Consider the following 20,528-nt stretch of genomic DNA (forward strand, 5'->3'; position numbering starts at 1 on the left):
GCGCAACAAGATACGGGACCTGATGTCTCCATGATCCTAGCTGTTAACAAACTGTTATATTACATTTTACCATCACCATCCGGTTTGAATTAGGGCTTATTGACACAACAATCATCATGAAATTCACATAATTTAAATAGTGCATATGAATTCTTTCAATGATTCCACCCTGTGGTGCTTTGTGCCACAACACAAGAACAACGCAAGTTGCTGTGAGAAAGGACTGAATTTATTACTCAGATAGTGCAAAGGATCCATTCGTGACAGGAGAAATGCCAAATAGATAACATCCACACTGTCAGAGGACTTCAAATCTAAGCCGCGGAAATAATAATGGGTAATCGTTACAATTTATGAGGGGATTCCGATCTAGTTGAGTGCGGAAACGGAAGCTGTAAAAATGAGAAACGGCATATCCAGTCTTGTTGAGTGACAGCAGGAAATCTACCTGTGGGCTCGAGAGGAGGGGGAGACGCGTGGACAAATTACACCTCGAAAGCTGGGAAACGTGCTTGTGTTGGCTGCAGGAGGTCAGCCAAAAAGTAGATGGTGCCCGCCATGCCTATTGGGAAGTAACATAATTGCTTAAAGCTCTTTTCTGTCAGTGACTCCTGTATTCTTAGAACATTATTTTAAAACGCATACCTTCAAAGAGTGAGAAGGGGGTGTCTGGTGTTCTGCAGCCGTGTGAGCCGTAATTCATGCACCAGTCTGCAAACTGAACAAAGACAACATCTCAGTAGCCAGAAAAGTATGCCGTGTGCTGTCTATTGAGGAAGATGCTGAGTCAGTCAGTGTCTATTAAGACATTATCCATGTGTACAAACCATGCACGCTCTGTAAAGGTGCTTGAGGTCCTGCGTTTGCCGGTACAAGGCCAGAAAAGAATAGGCGTTTCCTGCCGCGCCATGACACAGCCCGTACCCTTTTTTCAGCAAACCCCAGTGCCACACAACCTCCCCACACTGAAGAGCATCCTCCAGGTATTGAGAATCACCAAAAATCTAGAACATCGAGAATTCCATCATTAAAATAGATCTTGAGGCAGAAGAAATAGAAGATACAAATGCATATATTCATTTTTAATGAATTCAAATTATTCTCGGTTTAAAATATTCACTCTCATATGGAAAATTAATTGGAGAAAACACAAACACAGGATAGCAGGAGCCTATACTCAGAACTGTGAGACCAATGTGCTACAATTCCATATTTTCCATGAAAATGTTTCTCATATTTTAAATAGAATGAATCCTTGCGTGTTTAATATTTTATTCAGCTGTGTTCAAACATTCCAACTTGAACCTGATCAGATTTTTCAGGAATATTTGTGCTATTTTAACCAAATGGTAAATATATTTTATTTATTGACCTCCACATTTGTATTCCAATATACAAGTCATGCCAACCTCAGCTCAACAATGAAACTTTTCAACAGTCACACACAATTTCATGATATACTGTAATTATGTATAATTATTGTTGGGTGGTGTCGCTCAGTGGTAAAGTAATCATTCGGCAATCAGAAGGTTGTGGGTTCCCCGCCCTGGTGACCTTGTCAAAGTATCCTTGAGCAAGATACAGAACCCCACTTTGCTGCAGAGTGATCAACACAGCCCAAAAGATCATCAACTGCCCCCTACCTACTTTGTCCAGCATCTACGAATCCCGGTGCCTTAGAAGGGCAGAGAGTATTATAAAAGACAATACGCATCCCGGCTTCTACCACTTCAACCTGCTGCCCTCTGGAAGGCACTACAGAGCCATAACAGCGAAGACAAACAGACTCAAGGACAGTTTCTTCCAAAGAGCTGTCACCATACTCAACTCGAGTTCTGTACCTAAGACCTAATCAAGTATTATTACTACTACTTATACACAATGTTCCCTCTAATTTTTTGTTTGTCTGGGCAGAAAGACAATCTCCCTGAGCACACTAAGTACTGGTGCGAGCAACATCATCATTGCTCGCTATGGGCACACACCAGTATCACACCTGCCATAAGCAGGTGCATGTCTACTACACATAAATGATTTAGTAATAATAAAATGTAATGATTAATATCTATGAATGGGCGGCCCGGCAGATGAGTGGTTCGCGCGTCGGCCTCACAGCTAAAAAAATAAAAAAAATAAAAAATTGGGATTTTATTTTGTGCGCTCCATATGATTTGCTGTGCGCAGAGAAGACGAGAGTAGTGCGCAATTGCGCACGCGCGCAGCTTAGAGGGAACATTGCTTATACAGCTTATTTATTATGTTGACCACTAATTTATCTATTACTATTTAGTGATTATGTATTTATCATTGCTATATATTGATTAACTATGTGTTTGTTTGTTTTTGCGTCCATAGACTCAGTGAGTGGTGCGCTCTCGCTCTGCTGACCTCACTTGGATTACTACTTATTTATTTATTTCTTATTTATTGATTATTTATTTTTCCGTTTGTTGTTGATATTTGTGCACTACATGGTGAAAATTTAAATCTCATTATACCTGTATAATGACAATAAAAGCATTCAATTCAATTCAATGTTGAGTCATCAGTAAGTAAAATAGAATAAAGTGTCCAAGCAAGTAAGAAAAGCAAGTCCATTTACCAAATGCAATACATTTACCTTGTGTGCCTGCAGGAGCGTGTAGATGACGCCCGGGGATCCATGGCACCAATGCACCAGCAGGTCACGGCCATCTCCAACACAGGGAGGGTAGTTCCCCGAGGGAAACTTAAGGTAGCGTACGTAGTCTATGCTGGGTTTGACCAACTTGCGAACCTTGTCCTCTGATGCAACAAACCCGGGCTGTCCGTGTAGGGGAAGCTAAAGTCAAACAGCAGGTTTCTTGCTATAATTTCCAAAACGGTGCTTCCTTTACCTGCATGAGAAAGTAGTAAATTCCGGCCAATCCATGGGCCGCGCCAACATATTGCTCATTGTACCACTCATATATCAGGGGGCTTTGATTCTGGATGTGGAGCTTCCTGCTGAGGTGTTCGCCTGATGCTAAAATGGCCTCACTGATCTGAAAAAGAAGTCTACCAAATGTTGGCTACTAATTAAGGATCGTTACAAAGAGCCAACTGGGGTAAAATGCAAATAATTTGTCACCTGATGGATGTGCTGTAATGGGATTCTGTCCTCGCCGAGATGCTGGTTGACGAAGATGAGAGAATAGAGGTAACCCACCCGACCGTACAGCAGCTCGTCTGGCATCCCACCTGAACCTTTCACAACAGTCTCATGATACTTCAGCAGTCTGCAAGAGTTTCATAATGAGAATGGAATTGCAGTGCAATACTCTTTTTTTAAATTTAATTTGAAACAATAACTGGAGCTGGTTGTAAAATGTTCAAAAGAGCAGACAATGTTCTTATGTGCGACACAAGAAATAAAGTGATCGCAAAGGAGGGAGTGAAAAAATATATTAATGCCAATAATAATGCTTGCTATTCTTTGCATGCTATGGCTGAGCAGTTGCTAAAACCACCTGCTATTGGGGCAATCCCAGTTTGCAGCCACCAGCATAGCTCCAAAACCCTAAATTTCTGCCTGCACCAGAGTCAGTTCTCCATATTGGCTTGTGAATACATAATGAAAACAAAAGTGCTTCTTTTTCATTTAGGTCGCCATAAACCTGAGACTAAGAGGTTTAGTTTTCTATTGTTTTCATTTGTTCAATCAGCGAGACTGACCTTCTGATGCACTCGTCGGCCTCGCCGGGCATTTGGAGCTGGTGGTACACCACAGCCGCCACAGCCAGCGGTCCGGTGTCACCACACAGGAATGTGACATCTCTTCGGCGTGTCAGGCACTTCAGACTGCGGCCAACGTATTCCAGAGACTTCTGGAGAAATTCCGATTGCTTGAACACACGGTGGATGTGCAGGTAGAGTAATGCAATGCCTGGATGAAGAAAAAAAATCACATTGGATTTCCAAGTGCAAAATTTTGAGGCAGACACTTCTCATCTTTTCTCTTCAAAAGCCCCCACACACATTCAGACTAAATGATTTACACCACCATAATTCTGTATATGGTCCAAAACATAGCCAACTGTCTCCTTCTTCTTTTGACCTTCCCTCAAAACCCGTTCTGACTCCACATTTGCACATTCAATTTAAATGGCTTCTTTTTACCTTCAACTCCCCCTAAACACACTTCTTCTAAAATGTTTTCACTATGAAATCTCTCTTACATCAAGGTTGGACCTAACCTTCCGTAATCCAAAAAGGCAGCGTCACAGAGAGATTAATAAAGCAGGGTGAATTACTTTTTTTTGCCTCACCCTCTAATGTAACCTGAATATGTGAAATGTCAGTCAAAGAAAATATTGTCAATAAATAAAATCTGTCTTCTCCAATTAACGTGTTCCCTATTCTGTTACACATCAGCCTAAATCATGATATGGTATAATATCATAGATATATTGTTTGGTAATACTCTGGTTCTAAAATCACTGCATTATAAGACCATTGTTCTCATATGTGACTTTCTGGGTACCATTGTTGCCAAAAGTTACTAAAAAAGTAATCTATAACTGACTAATAAATAAGGAAATTAGTTACTTGCAGATTACTTTATTTTAGACTCTAAAATAAATTCTGAAAGTCACTAAATTCCTTTTTAATTTATGCACTCAAACAACCTCACAGTTCTGGGGTCGAGGGTTTGATACCAGGTGGGTCTAACTGTGTGGAGTTTGCAGGTTCTCCCCAGGCTTGCGTGGGTTTTAGCCAGATCCTCCGGTATCCTCCCACATTGGAAAAACATGCATGTTAGGCTAGTTGAACACTCTAAATTGCCCCTAGGGATGAGTGTTAGCATGAATGGTTGCCCATCTCCTTCTGTCCTGCGATTGGCTGGCCACCGATTCAGGGTGACCCTGCCTGGTGCCTATAGTTAGATGGGATATGCTCCAGCACCTCACACAACCCTTGTGAGGATACATGGTTCAGAAAATAAATGAATGAATGCTATTAATCAAGTATTTTTAGCTTTCTTTTTACTTTTTTTCTTGATGATTTAATGTGACTTTTATGTATCTGTATTAGTGTTTTTGGATTTTCATGTGAATTACCTTGTGCTGAATTGTGCTAGACCTTGAAAAGTAGATCTTGGAGGAAAAAAGTTTGAACACCTTTGCAGTAAGTCATGTGTGATACCTTTCCACAAATGTGGTATGTTACAAGTGCAATCAGTGGATTTCAGTCAGGTGCTTCTTGTTTCAGCACAACCCCCATTGGTTAAAGCAGGGGTGGGCAAACTGGTCCTCGAGGGCCGCTGTAGGTGCAGGTATTTGTTCCAACCAATCAAGCACAGACACTTTGACCAATGAGATTTTGGCAGAAAACAAGAAGCACCTGATTGAAATCTAGTGATTGCACTTGTAGGACACCAGATTGGTGAAAAGGTGTCCTCTTCATAGGTTGGAATTAAAACCAGCACCTACTGTGGCCCTTTGTGGAATAGATTGCCCACCCTTGGGTTAAAGTGTCTGTGGAATAAAAAGATATTGACAATATTGACCTCCTTTGGGTTATGGAAAAGACCACCCTGTTCTTAGGAGAACTGAACGCTGGTTGTAAATTACATGTTAACTCTTGTATAGTTTTCCGCTTTGAAACATGACGTCACCTGAAACGCTTATAAAAGATGCCTTTACCTGCCAGACCAGTGTAAGTGGTACAATCATTTGGGTCGGCAGACTTGAGCCCTTTCTCCATAACAGCCAAAAGCTCCTCGATCTTATTCCTCAGCCGCTGAGCAAACTCAGACGTCAACTGGAAACGTACATGATGTTGTATTCAATTGATTAAAAAATACAAAACCGCTCATCTTTAAACATTGAGCGGATTACCTTGCCATGGGAGTCAAAAGACGACTGTGAAATCCCAGTGCTCCCATCATAATCCAGGTAGGGATTCTTCAAGGCTCTCGTGTCCATTTCTCTTAGAATCTGCTTCAAAATGATGTATAAAATCGCAAAGCTTTAAATGCGAAAAGACTGCTGTAAAAAGAGCAAAGCAGCTAACTATAGCAGTGATAAACACCCACCCACGTAATAGCAAAAGAAGATACTAAAGCATTGCCTAATGCTAACGAAACGAAATATTTTGACATGCAAAACAACCTTATTTGAAGTAAGGAATCAAATATTTTCCCACGAAAACCTTCACACATACAGCACACCAGACACCAATGCACGCTCGTCAATGTTTATGTTTATAAATGTCCACTCTTCCTCCCGCTATAAACCAGAGTATAGATCTGAACTCTACTGCCCCCAAGTGGTAGTCAGGAAGCACCACATGCAATTTCACCCTGATGAAAAAATAGCCCTGATGAATTTCAGTGTTGGGCGGCCCGGCGTAGCGAGTGGTTAGCGCGTCTGGCTCACAGCTCTGGGGTCCTCGGTTCAAATCCAGGCGAGTGTGTTTTAAGAGAGAATAAAAATAAGAGAAATGTAAAACGAGGCAAAGAGGCACAGTATATACAAAATATGATAACAAGCAAAGAGCCGCATATTTTGGACGGGAGCTGCATGCGGCTCGAGAGCCGTGTGTTCGCCACCCTGGCTTAGAACATAGCAAGTGCTTGGAAACAATAGAAATACAGGTTACAAAAAAGAATAATAAAAGATGAGGTGTTCTGATGAGTTGGGCTTCTTTGTTGAAGTAAGCTCCGAATCGAGACTCAGCATGCGAAGATGTTGTCATGATGGATTTCTGCATTATAATTCATTATTATTTCTGTTCTGAATGTCTGACATTGTTCAACTGATAATCAAAAAAATGAACAAATCAAATTAGATCTGAATTACCATTTTGACTCTGACGTCGTGGATTGTGTTGCTGCCAGTGAGTAATATTTTGAAAGTGTATTTTGGAATGCATTTTCTCTACGAACTAACAAAAGCAATTACCAATGCTTCAAAAAATCTATAAAAAGAATATTAATCACAATGCAAGATAATGACTGCGCTTGATTTAGGCTGCTGTCAGCAACAGGGAGCTTACTTCTAAGATCTTGTCTAACTTGTCAGAACAGGGGGAAAAACATTTGAAAAAACACATAAATGCTATTCCAGTACATGATAAATAAATAGAACCACAAGCCAACCTCCATGCCACACTAAATATTTATCATATATTCATACACCGGAAGCATGATGACCAAAATTCATTACAAGGCAGTATTTCTGAGGTTCAGTCATAGGATAAACCAATTAATTTTTCAGGCGTGTGCAGAAAAAGCTCCTGATGACTTGTGCAACCTTGTCTTTCAAAAATGCAAACAAAGCTGACAATTTGACCAGCACCATAAATGCAAGCGTCATCATGGTCAGTCTTTTGTTCTTCTGTTTACCTCTGTTTTTCTCCTGTTCCCCTCTGTCATTTCCATTTCAATCGAGTAAGCTGAAAGTGGGCAAAAGCAATATTCATGTGGCCCAAGGTATGAAGACACTGCCCGTATACCCTGGGATAGTTTTACCTTGCCTTGAGAAACAGTGAATGGAAATGAGGCTGAGACTGTGACAATATTCAAAAGGGTTGATTAGCGCTTTTGTCTTAAAGGTCCATTACTACGGTTGAGTAACCTACTTGGCCAGAGGGAAAGCCATAATGAGGGTAAAATGTCAATCAGAGACAATATTGATATTCAGTAATTATATATGTTCAACGTAGAAGCTCGCTAACGCTAGATTATCTATCTATTACATTAAAAATCATTGATAATAGCCTAACCAGAGGATTGATTTTAAAGGAGAGGTGTCAATCTAATTCAGCTTGAATCTGTGAAACACACTAAAACCAATCTATCATCTTTTAAAATTCTGTATACATTTTACCTGTATTATAATTGTTTGGGGGCAAAAAAATGTTATAACCAATCAAGGTTTTGTGGTGGTCATTGGCCCACTTTCCCACAACATAAAAAATACACTCCTGTCATTAGCAGTTCTACACATTTAGTTCCAATATAAGTGCTATTTTTGGGAAACTAATAATATTTTGCTTGAAAAACAGAATCATTTGTATTTGCTGTCTTGCTATGATGTTGTTTCTTGCACACCTTTTGACCATGAAGTGGAATTTAGGAGCGAATAGTTCTGATTAAGCTGCTTGTTGGTGTAGAGCAGTGGTTCCCAAACTGGGGGGCGTGCCCCCTTAGGGAGGCGTAAAGAGAATTCAAGGGGGGCGTGAAGTCATCTGCTAAAAAATGTTTAAATAGATTATAAGAATAATAAAATCAAAGAACAAATATCTGCCATTAAATACATGCAAAATATTATTATAGCAGTCACTCCAACGGTCCAACCCGTTTTCTATTAACAGAGATCTGTTTTCCTGGACAATGCTAAGAAATAAATGCAATAAAATAAAATAAGTTCACATGAGCAAAAGAGGAAGTGGGAGGGGGGGGGGGGCGTGTGGGTCTACTGGAAGCAAGAAGGGGGGCGTCAGGTAAGATAGTTTGGGAACCACTGGTGTAGAGGTTCACTCGCCTGACTTCGGTCCGGATAAGCGCATGTGGTGGTATGATTGTGAGTGCAAATGGTCATTTGTGTCCAAGTGTGTCCTATAGCTGATTGGCGACCAGTCTAGGGTGTAGGCTGCCTTTCGCCTGAAGATGGCTGGGATAGGCTCTGACAACCCCCGCGGCCCTTGCGAAGATGCGTGGTATGGACGATTAATGAATAGTTCCGATTAAATCTCAAGCACAGAAAACCAACTGTCTGTGACACTGACCAATCATTTTGCTTGGAATTTAACCTCTGCTTGATTACTGCAAATTTATTAACTCAGCAACTGTGGGAATTATCTTCAAACCTTTCATCTGCTCTACCAATTTAAGAAAAGACAGATTTAAAGACTCATTTGCTGAGGTGTGGCACAACAGACCATCTACCCCCACCCGCAGAACCCTTACCGAGTATACGATATCCATCTCGGTCTCGGGGAAAAGGCCTGACAGCTGAGATAAAGAACATTCTGGTCGCTGACATGCTGCCATGGCCCCATCTGCGGCTGGGCTAAAAATAAACAGTGTCCCCCATACTGGTCAACTTTAATCTTCTGGTAGGAGAGGGAGTGTGACAAAGGGAAATATACAAAGCTAATAATGTTATGTTAATTGTATAACTGATTGAAATAATTGTATACAATGGACCAGTGATGACCCATCTGCTTCAATCTGAACAGGAATGTTTGTTTGTCTACATGTGCCTTGTGATTGGCTGGTGACCAGTTCAGAGTGTTTTATGAGGCATAATGTGTTAATTGGGTGACTTTACGTTTAAAAAGAAGTAAAGCTATTATTTTCCATTTTTTCCAGGTTTTCATTTCAACCATCATTGGTTACATTTTCAGCGATTCAATGTTTTAAAAGTGTGGCAGTCAAGTGCTGCTTGTTTCAGGAGAAACCTCATTGGTTCAACTGTATGTGGTGGGAAAGTAGAAAAATTATCTGCGCCCACTAAGGCCATTTGAGGAATAGTTTGGACACCCCCAACATACTGTATGTAAGTGGTCCCCAAACTGGTCCTCGAGGGCCGCTGTGGTTGCAAGTTTTTGTTCCAACCGATCCAGCACAGACATTTTGACCAATGAGACTACTGCAGAAAACAAGAAGCACCCGACTGCAATCCACTGATTGCACTTGCAGGACACCAGATTAGTGTAAAAAGTTGCCCTCTTTCTGGGTTGGAATGAAAACCCGCACCCACTGCGGCCCTTTGTGGAATAGTTTGGAGACCACTGCTGCATGTATTCAAATCATGCTGGGCTGCGCTTAAAGACTACAACAAGTTTGCCACTAGAGGGCAACATTGGTCTTACTTTTGGGGAGGAAACTGTATTAAGCAGCATCATTTGAGTCAGCCTAAATCCATCCTACCTCTTACCACCCCAAACGAAACTTATTTTTATTTAGATGCTAAAACGTTGCACACACGCGCACACACGCACGCGCACACGTACACTCGTACACACGCACACACGCACGCACACACGCACACACGCACACACGCACACACGCACACACGCACACACATACTCACACACTATTTCCTCTTTACCGCAGTTTGTCCAAATACTCCCAACAGTCGACTTGCAGTTTCCTCCCCAGAATCCATGATTCTGAGCAACAGGGACTGTTTAGCTTTTCTCGAGCAAAATCTCAAGCGCTCCCACAGACTGCCTGAGTGGACTTGATAAACAGGTAGCTCATTAAAAGAAGGGAAATTTTTGATGAGACCTCACACAGAATTGCGGGAAGGTCTCCGAAAACAACGTGGGGCAGTGTTCATGGGAAATCAGGATTCTGTTCGGGTGTACATAAACAGAGAGAATTCATCCCTCTATTCTATTTTAATGGTGTATCCTCATTAAGTTAGCAGATAAAATGTCTTCAACACAGACCAGTTAACTGTTTGGCACTTATCTGGCAATTCACGTCTATGTAGAAGGGTATTTTACATTTATTTAGCATGTATTTCGTTTCACGATCTTCAATACTACCTACTCCCCCCCTAAACCCTTCACAAAACTATTATGTTATGTCCCATTTTTACTTACCCAGCAGGCAGCATTACTACATCAAGTAAGATGAACATATCAAGATATGGTGTATACCATTGTTACACCCCAATCCCTCGTGACTCGGGAATGGAAAATTATGGAATATGACATTGCAATAATGTTAACACCTCGTGTGACATTACACCTCGAATTGGAAGCATCTTGTAGGACAGTGAGAAGGCCGGACAAGTGAAAATTTCCATTCAGATTGGGACTAATCACTGCCAGTATGTTGCCGGTCATTACAGAGACTAAGTTTGGCTAGAAAAAAGGAAGGTATCATTTTGACCGGAGTTTTAAAGAAAACGTGATTCAAAACAGAACAAGTCTTTTTTAAATGGAAATGTTCCCACATTGACTATAAGAAAAACGAACCACTATTTTGGTATGTTTAAGCCAGGGGTGGCCAAGTCCGGTCCTCAAGAGCCCCTATCCAGTCTGTTTTCCATATCTCCCTCCTCGAGCACACCTGAATCAAATGATCACTCATCAGCAAGCTCTCCAGAGGCTTGATAACGATCCCGATGATTTGAATCAGGTGTGTTGGTGAAGGGACACATGGAAAAACAGACTGAATAGGGGCTCTTGAGGACGGGACTTGGCCACCCCTGATTTAAGCAATGTATAAGGTTTATACTCTTTTTGATAGACTAACTAAGGGCTTTTCACACGACAACGCCAAAAGAAGTGAAAAAACAAAAACGACTCCAGAGATTCCTATTATTTGCATGGTGATGACGTTTTAGGGGCTTGAACATGCAAAAATGTATAGACTTTTTCCAGAGTGGCAATCTTGACTACGCTCCACTTGACATTTAAATAGTTGACAAGTGATTTTTGAGTGACATCTGACTGTGGAACAATAGTGGCGAAAATGCTCCAATATAGTTTAGCGAAGATGACGTCAGTGCTCGTGCTCAGTGTATAAAAACAACCTGTTTTCATCGAGTAACCTTCAAAAAGGCCTAATTGCAGTCAACACATAACAAAAGTCAAATTAACTATTAACTGCGCTAATTACCGAGAGTCATTTAAAGCAGAGAAGAACAAATTAGCATATCCATGGAATTTTTGTTACATTGAAGTGAGAACTGGCAGGGCCAAAAGGGGAAATATATATTTAAAAAAAATACTGTCTTACATTTTGAAAATGTGTGAAGAGTGTAAAATATCTCGCATGAATACCTTGAAATCAGAAATAAAACATTCATCCCATTGTTGAAAAGTCACTTGCATGAACACTGAAACACGGTATTGGTACGCTGAGTCACACGCTAACAAACTTCCCATCTGGAGAGTCTGATGACATGATTGGAAGGCGGCGCACGATTCTAATTCGGGCCACGCTGCCTTGAGCCCTCCCCCTGTGGAGTCAGAGATGTTGCCTCACCACAGGGGCGCCCGTCCCAACAGTTAGGCGAGACATCACAGAAGAAGAACCACATCACAGTAAAAGAGAGGAAAAAATGACTGCTTGAACTTTTACTTTTGTCATTGTGGAAAGTAATGATTATTCCTGAATCAAGATTCAGGGCCGTGTGCTAAAAGACAGGAGGAGGTAAACAGGTCGAATAACATTTTTATTTGGTGGATAGGTAGGTGTTTTTTTTATTGCCTGAGTTACTTGCCGGTGTTACAAACATGCACTCACTCATTGGTGGCCTCTCACTTATACACAAACACATAGATAGATTAAATAGATAGAAAATAAGTGCATCGTTGCTTCCATCAGAGGACCAGAGGATTCAGAATCGAGGCAAATTGAAAAAGGCCCCTTCAGTGGTAATTTTAGTTTGGGTTTAATGGGAAATGGTTTACCAAACTAGAAGCAAAATGTTAAAACAGACATTTATGTTGTTAAATGAGAAGGCCTTAGTCTCTCCTTTGAAAACCAAAGTTTTCTGGTATGTTCCTTTATAACCAGTTACAACACATTTGTATCCACTTTACCTGTTCACCAGGTTGTCCAAGTAGGTGTTTCCCAGTTTTTTACTGTTCCTGTTTCTAATGAATTCAAATTAATAAAGTTTGAAAAGGATTAGCAAATCATTGTATTCAATTTCATTTATGGTAGTACTGTGCAGCGGTTAAAATTGTAATCATGACTAAAACCACAAAATTCTTGTGGTTAAGGGTATCCTTACACAACACTAGAATCGGATGTTTCCGGGATACATCAGGGGGCGAATGTCGGAAGCGTTAATTGTCTACTTTTAGAGGTCAATGAGCCACTCGGATTACTCACGACCTCCTTGTAAAGACATCAGGAGGAGCAGATGAAGACCTGACGTAGTTGTTTTACATCCCAGCAGGGTGATTCCACACAGCAGAGGAAAGTTCTCAGCGTTACGCTTGTAAAACTTTCATTCATTCATCTTCCATGCTGCTTATTCACACAAGAGTCGTGGGGGGTTCTGGAGTCTGTCCCAGCCAACCACAGGCAGCAGGTGGGGGACACCCTGGATTGGTTGCCAGGCAATCACAGGGCACAATGCAACGGACAACCACACACGCTCATGCTCGCAATCACACCATGCGAATCGAAACCAGGCTGCCTGCACCAAAGTCAAGCGCTATATCATTGGGTGGTCGGTTATAAAACAACTGTCTGGTAATATGAAATGATTTTTTTTCACAGCGTGGTGACCACACAACATATCCATTCCTAAAAAGTCATTTGATGGCGTATTTGATTTGTTTCGGAGCGTATCCACACCAGGGAAGTCCATAGTTTGTTTGCCTTTTTTTCCAATAATGCCTACACCTATGGAAACTTGTAACCTGCCAAAAGGGCTGTGATTTCAGAACGGGTTTGCACCACGCTGCCGACGGGAACCGAGATCACACTTGCTCATTCTGCTCCTCTGTCATTATTATTCACTAGAATCTTTGGGCCTGACTCTATGGGAATAGAATCTTGTGGTGTGTGTGGTACCACAGGTTCTGTATAGTGGAAGCCTGTTTAGATTATCTAGTACGAGAATCTGGGACGTTTCTCGTGTAGTCTTTCATGATTTCAGATTTTAACACTCAGAAAATCTTGTAGTTCAAGGCCACCCGAACTGCGTTTCGCTTCACTCTCTGACAATAATACATTAAACAAGGAAGAATATCAAGGCAGCAAATTGTGGCATAGTCAGAGAGGCCAATCTGTCCAACAATGACAAGGTTAGAAAGGAGTGTATACATTGTTTATCATATCTGTAAGACTTTGTAAAGAATGCTACAAAATCATTACAGGCATGTTCAGATGCAGGTACTAATGCCTATGGATTTTTCAGTCTATCTACGACATAAAATAGTGCATGACCATTATTGTTGTTTCTATGATCTCTGAAAAATATGACGGCCTTGCATTCTTCAGTTTCCGGCTATAGTTGTGAAAACTTGCTGTTTGCATTTGTGCCACCTTGTTTTTGCAAACTTGTTTTTGTTTTTAAACCACTTTTTTCTTGAGAGAATTAAGTGGGGCAATTGTGTCTGAGTTGAAACTGTCAACTAGTTTGTCAACTGGAACTGTTCTACGGGTTAATGGTGATGCATCGGCCTGAGTCAATAATGTTGTCATTTCTATAATTCCACCCGTATCACCTATATCCCCCTCCCCCACTTTTGGAAGTGTAATAAGGGCTGATCATTTTCGACAGAACGTGTTAATGATCAGAAAGAGAGACATCATTTACTGGAACCTCATAGAGGTTAAGACATTTGAATAATATTTGCTCCTAAATGCGTCTTTTTTATGTGTTGGAAGTTTGACATGATGAGATAGCCAGCCAGCAGAATCTATCCAAAATATTTAAAAGTACGCTAGCATGTCTTTCTACAAGCATATCAAGATGTTAATGTCACCTAGTCAACCAAATCAATGAAAATTGCATATTGTAGTACAAACCCGGTATTCAGTTGCAGTTTGATTAATATATACACACACCAAAACAAACTGCACATCTGATTCATAAACCACAAATCCAATGAAGTTTAGGAAGTTCTTTGAAATGGCACCAGTGTGTCTATATATATATATATATATATATATATATATATATATATATATATATATATATATACATACATATATATATATACATATATATATATATATATATATATATATATACATATATATATATATATATACATATATATATACATATATATACATATATATATATACATACACATATATACATATATATATACATATATACATATATATATATATATACATATATATATATATATATATATATATATATATATATATATACACACATATATATAAAGTCATGTCACATAGTGTTGCGGTTTGATTAATATACACACACACTTCCTAAACTTCATTGGATTTGTAGTTTATGAATCAGATGTGCAGTTTGTTTTGGTGTGTGTATATATTAATCAAACCGCAAAACTATATGACGTGACTTTCCATTCTCTGGTCCCCCTTTGGACACTGCATCCTTGTTAGAAGTGAAAATGAGGACTGACAGTGGTTGTTTGTCATCAAAACACATCAGCTTTTTATAACACTGGTGTACACTTTGCATTAGGCATGCATCAACATCACTCCAAAAGGTTCAGAGGGGCAAGACATGTTCCAAGCAGCTATTGAGTGTCATATGTTAGATTTCTTATTTGCACTACAGGAATTGCTCATCGGGTTAAAGTTATTGCACTTTATAGTGGGAATTCAATGCCCATACCCCTTGTTTGTTAGTGACATGAAGGCAAGGAATCCCACATGATTCAGCACATGCTAGTTCTTAAAATACATCTTAAAAATACAATAATCAGAAAGTTTTCTTGACATCATTTGTCCAAACAAATTTATTTTAAATTTAATTTGGCATTTAAATTGAACAAAAAACTGAAATAAAAATGGAGTTTATCATTCTTTTATCCAACTTTATTTGAACATTTCTGACGACTGTCATAATAATATGACAGCTTTCATGAAAATGGATGAATGCTTATGACAGATGTCATTAAGTTTCATTTAGTAAATTATGTCACTTTTGATGCAAAGTTGACTGACTGATTCAAACGTCTTTGGGTTAGGACACTTAACGACATCTGTCAGAAGCATTCATTCATGTTCAAGTCACTGTCATAAGAAGCATTTAAATACATAGTGTTACCAAAAAATACATAAATATATATCTACAATGGCCTAAATTCAAGAATTTGTAAAAAAGCAGTCGACTGTTGCTTTGTGTTGATAATAATACAACTGTGAGTCATAGTCATTGAATTCTGAATTGAAGCCCCACTCTTATGCCGTAACCACAGGTACACTGAAATGCATTAAAATCCCATCAGGGGAGTCTTTGTTTGTATTTTTGCCCCTGCTATTCTCAACTAAAAGGTGAAACAGAACAGGAAACACCCGTCATGGTTTAGCTACTCTATTAATGGACATTGGATAGGCCAAGACAAAACTAGGCCTCTGCTTTGCTCGAAGAGGTCTATTGATCGGCGAGATGCTGCAGACCCCAGAAACGTGGAAGGAGACGAAATGAGTGAAGGATGCGTCCTGACACGCCAGACTCTCATTCAGTTGGGAATATTTTAGATAAATATTATCGAACACGTACACACGCGCACACATACACACGCACACATCCATTTGAGCGACATCATCACAAATGGCATTGAACTTTGCACAGCCCACACTACTGCACGTATAGAAGAAAATCATCCGGCGATGAATCCAATTATTTCCATTCAGGGATGAGCCACAAGCCTAACAATGACGGCAATCTGAACAATTAAAGCAATTTAAAGTGACCCCAGGAATGGAAACTCCTCTTTTCGTTTCCCCGGAAAGTACACTAAATATGTCATTGTGTTGCTGATAGTATTAGTGATTTTTTTACCTCTTCCTTCTCTTCAGTGCTTCTTCTTTAAAAAGGATGATAATTACATCAGTAAATGCATGTTGCGCAGTTATAATAACAAATCAGATTTTCACTTTCACAGTGAAGCTGCATCTTTTTTCCCTGCTGGACCGTTCTCGTCCTGATTACACTTAGTGATGCCGCCGAGAGGGGCTTGTGGGCTTCCACAGTGGCTCGGTGATTATCTGATCTCATGCTGGGTCCGGTGATGGCAAGAGGACTGCCCCCTTCGTGACCTTGCTCCCCTTCCATCGATCGCCCTATGTTACATGGGCACAGTGTTTTACTGATGACCTCATACTGAGTCTTGGCGCTGTCAGCTTTGGCGCAAGGTGGGAAGAACACGGTCAGGAATCTCTCAACCCTCTTTTTCCCCTAAATGCAAAATCTTGCTCTTGCAACTCAGTTCCTGATTTACGAGCACAGCAACAGCCGTTTTGAGGACTTGCTTAGGTTCGAGTGCAGACCTGTTTTATGGTTAAACTTTAGAATGAATTCTGAGATTCCTCCTCCACCCCACCGATAAATTATACTATGCATGCTAGAAGATAACTGCTGAAAATATATGCAAAGAGTGACATTTACACAGTTCTCATTTGAGGAAGTGTAGCATTAAACTGCTTCGTATTGGTGTGGCCTCTTTAGGCTGCGTCTTTCGTCACAGCACAGTAGTTCCACCTTTTCATCATGCAGTTAAACATATGTATATAGATATTGTATACAAAAGATGTTAGAAGAGTCTTTTTACCTGGTCATAGTCATAGTGGTTGACATTTGTGGTTTAACCGCATTTTTATTGAATGGTTACAGTTTGTCAGGGATAGTATCAGTAATCTAATTTTTTTGTTTTTCAAAATCACAAGGAATTCAAATATTTTGTAGCCAACCTTGCTGGACAGAGTGGCCCGATGGGGCAAGTGGTCGGCCTCACCGCTCTGGCGTCCTAGGTTCAAATCCAGGTCACGTCCACCTGTGTGGCGTTTGCAAGTTCTCCCCGGGCCTGCGTGGGTTTCCTCCGGGTACTCTGGTTTCCTCCCACATTCCAAAAACATGCATGGTAGGCTGATTGGACACTAAAAAAATGCCCATAGGTATGAGTGTGGGCATGAATGGATGTCCGTCTCCTCGTCTCCTGCGATTGGCTGGCCACCGATACTGGGTGTCCCCCGCCTCTGGCCCGGAGTCAGCTGGGATAGGCTCCAGCACCCCCTGCGACCCTAATGAGGATAAAGCAGCTCATACCCCCTAGATGTTGTGAGTTACAGTAACTGACTGCGTCATGTTATGTTAGTTACTATCCTGTTTTCTTTGGTGGGGTTACTATGTACCTTGTCAGTCTTGTCTGAGTCCCCTAATCACCTGAGTGCCGACACCGTTGTGTCGTTAGCCCTAGTTCTTATTCACTCTTCCGCTCATGGGTCACTAATCTTTGAGGAGTGGTAGGAAGCTACTTCTTCACCTCCAAGTTTCCACGTTATGTTTTTTTGTTTCTTAGTCTTGCTTTTAAGATGTTTTGTTACTAGGCGTTTTTTGGGGGGAACTTTGATGCTGGCCTGTGGGCACGAACGAGAAAAATAAGCTTTTTCTCGAAACCTGCCTCTCACCTTGATTTGTGCAATTGAATCCAGCAGTGTGTGCCCCGTTGAATTGCGATAGATAAATTAAGTAGAGCTGCCTCTCTTTTTTCCTATCTTTTTCTTTCTATCTTTCAGAATTTTGTTAAAGAGGCAGTAAAGTTGGATTGTATTGACATTATTTTATATATATATATAATATATATATATATATATATATATATATATATATATATATATATATATATATATATATATATATATATATATATATATACACAGTGGTACCTCGAGATACGAGCTTAATCCGTTCCGGGACTGAGCTCGTATGACAAGATTCTCGTAACTCGAGCGGAAGTTTCCCATTGAATTGAATGGGAAACAAATTAATTCGTTCCAACTCTCTGAAAAAAACACCAAAAACAGGATATTGGATTGAAAAAAATGTTTTATTTCTTATAATTCGCCATATATTGACAAAGTAATAAATAACGAGTGGTTTGATAGTAATAATGTGTTTAATAGGAGTAAAATTAGACACATTTCGCAGAGGGTATAGACAGCGGCATACACGGAGGCGGGGGGGTGGGGGGGTGGGGGGGTTTTGAGGCCTGCTTAGGGGGGCTTTATCCACGGCAAAAATGCACTCGTAAACGAACAAACAAATTTAAATTAACTTGGATAACTATATACAGACACTCAACGTTTAATGTAACTTCAAACAAAACTAAATTCTAAATTTGCCACCTGGCCGCTCCGCCGAAGTCTTCAAAATGAACGCAACGTTGTTTGTTTTTGTCTATCCTTCAAAATATTTCCATAATGTCGCATACAAATGCCATCACAATAGGATAACGCACGACCACTTACCAACGAGAAATAGTCTTTAAAGAACGATCGCGGGATCATCTTATAACAGGAAATACAATAGTTGACCTTACCCACGTATTGATTGTGGGTAATGAAGTTTTATTCTGAGAAAGGGTGCCATTGCCTATGGGTGTTGTGTGCACGAGTATACAGACGCTCCCCTACTTACGAACGCAATTGGTTCCGAGCGATTGTTCATAAGTTGAATTTGTTTGTAAGTTGATTCAGTGCTATATTTTGTATTATAATTTATGTTTAAGGCCGATATAAGTATATTGAAGGTTTATATAAGTGCATTTGTATGTTTAAGGCTTGTATAAGTAACACGCAGTGGTTTGTACTGAAAAAAAAACATTTAATAAAATGGAGAGAATATGTACAGTACTGGAGAGAGAGAGAGAGAGAGAGAGAGAGAGAGAGAGAGAGAGAGAGAGAGAGAGAGAGATTTATGTATTAGAAACTGGCCAAAAGAAGCGACCTAATGACGATTGCACAGTTTTCTTCTTTTTTTCATCATAAATGATGCGGTAGCACTGTATGGCATCATTCAATTGATTTGCAAACTTTGTGCAACGTTCAATATTTGGGTCCTGCTGCTCGATCTTTCTGTTTATAAATGGTACTGACGGTCGAACGATTCAATGCCCGTGAAACGCTCACCACTCTCACGCGCATCAAGCTTCGTTATTATTGCCACTCGTTTCAAATGAAATGGCTTGCCTCTTCCTTGCAACTCCCTCAATAGAAGCCTTTAGCTTTTTACCAAGCATATTCAATATTGGATGCATGAGATATTTAATGATACAAATGAAAAAGGTTCTTTGCACACTGGAGATACATTCACGCACTTCCGCACTGCAACGAAGAAGAAGGTAGATGCTGGGTGAGCTGAGCTCTCACAGCGCCAGGCGTCGGTATTAGCGGCGGAAAGAAGTACTACTCCGAAAAAGGCGCGAAATACAAAATTGGACTTGCGAACATTTTTGGACTTAAACGCAATTTGCAGACATGTTCGTATGTACCGTTGTTCGTAAGTTGAATGTTCGTAAGTAGTGGAGCGTCTGTATATAGTAAGGCTTTTTTCTTTAAAAAATCGACATAGTATAGTAAGGCTAAGAAAGTCGGAGAATAAATCTGACTTCTGATTCTTCTCCTAGTTATTGCTGTGGTCCAGTGGCAAAAATATTGGTTCAGAACTTGAGGTGGGAATCAGGAGTGAGTTCAATTCCACTCTTTGCAATTCACAAATTGTTTATTGAGGTAATGAAAAGGATAAATATAACTTCCAATCACTTCATTTCAGAAGTCACTGTGGTCCAGTTGCAAAGACAAACGGTCAGAACTTCTGGTGGACTCAAGTTCAAATCAGGAGTGAGTTCAATTCCACTCTTTGCAATTCTCAAATTGTTTATTGAGGTAATGAAAAGGATAGATATAACTTCCAATCACATCATTTCAGAAGTCACTGTGGTCCAGTGGCAAAGACAATGGGTCAGAACTTCAGGTGGACTCAAGTTCAAATCCACTCTTTGCAATTCGCAAATTGTTTATTGAGGTAATGAAAAGGATAGATATAACTTTCAATCACATCATTTCAGAAGTC

The 20,528-nt window shown here is 40.1% G+C and overlaps 1 protein-coding gene across 2 annotated transcripts; it reads right to left on the bottom strand.

The window, feature by feature from the left end:
* Positions 1–211: 211 nt before the first annotated feature.
* lancl1 (LanC antibiotic synthetase component C-like 1 (bacterial)) lies at positions 212–6,271 on the bottom strand. Of its 2 annotated transcripts, none has more exons than XM_077615559.1 (10): positions 6,132–6,271; positions 5,859–5,957; positions 5,664–5,781; positions 3,694–3,904; positions 3,110–3,257; positions 2,877–3,023; positions 2,621–2,803; positions 828–1,004; positions 646–718; positions 212–562 (listed from the first exon to the last, which is right to left on the bottom strand). In XM_077615559.1, the coding sequence occupies exons 2-10, from the start codon at positions 5,943–5,945 to the stop codon at positions 486–488; spliced, it is 1,221 nt and encodes a 406-aa protein (XP_077471685.1). In that variant the 5' UTR covers positions 5,946–5,957; positions 6,132–6,271; the 3' UTR covers positions 212–485. The 2 variants fall into 2 exon arrangements, with proteins under 2 accessions (XP_077471685.1, XP_077471694.1); XM_077615568.1 differs by having other exon boundaries at positions 5,859–5,960; positions 6,132–6,260.
* Between the last annotated feature and the right edge of the window lie 14,257 nt (positions 6,272–20,528).

Source organism: Stigmatopora argus, chromosome 1, assembly GCF_051989625.1.
Source record: "Stigmatopora argus isolate UIUO_Sarg chromosome 1, RoL_Sarg_1.0, whole genome shotgun sequence".
NCBI classification, from domain to species: Eukaryota; Metazoa; Chordata; class Actinopteri; order Syngnathiformes; family Syngnathidae; genus Stigmatopora; species Stigmatopora argus.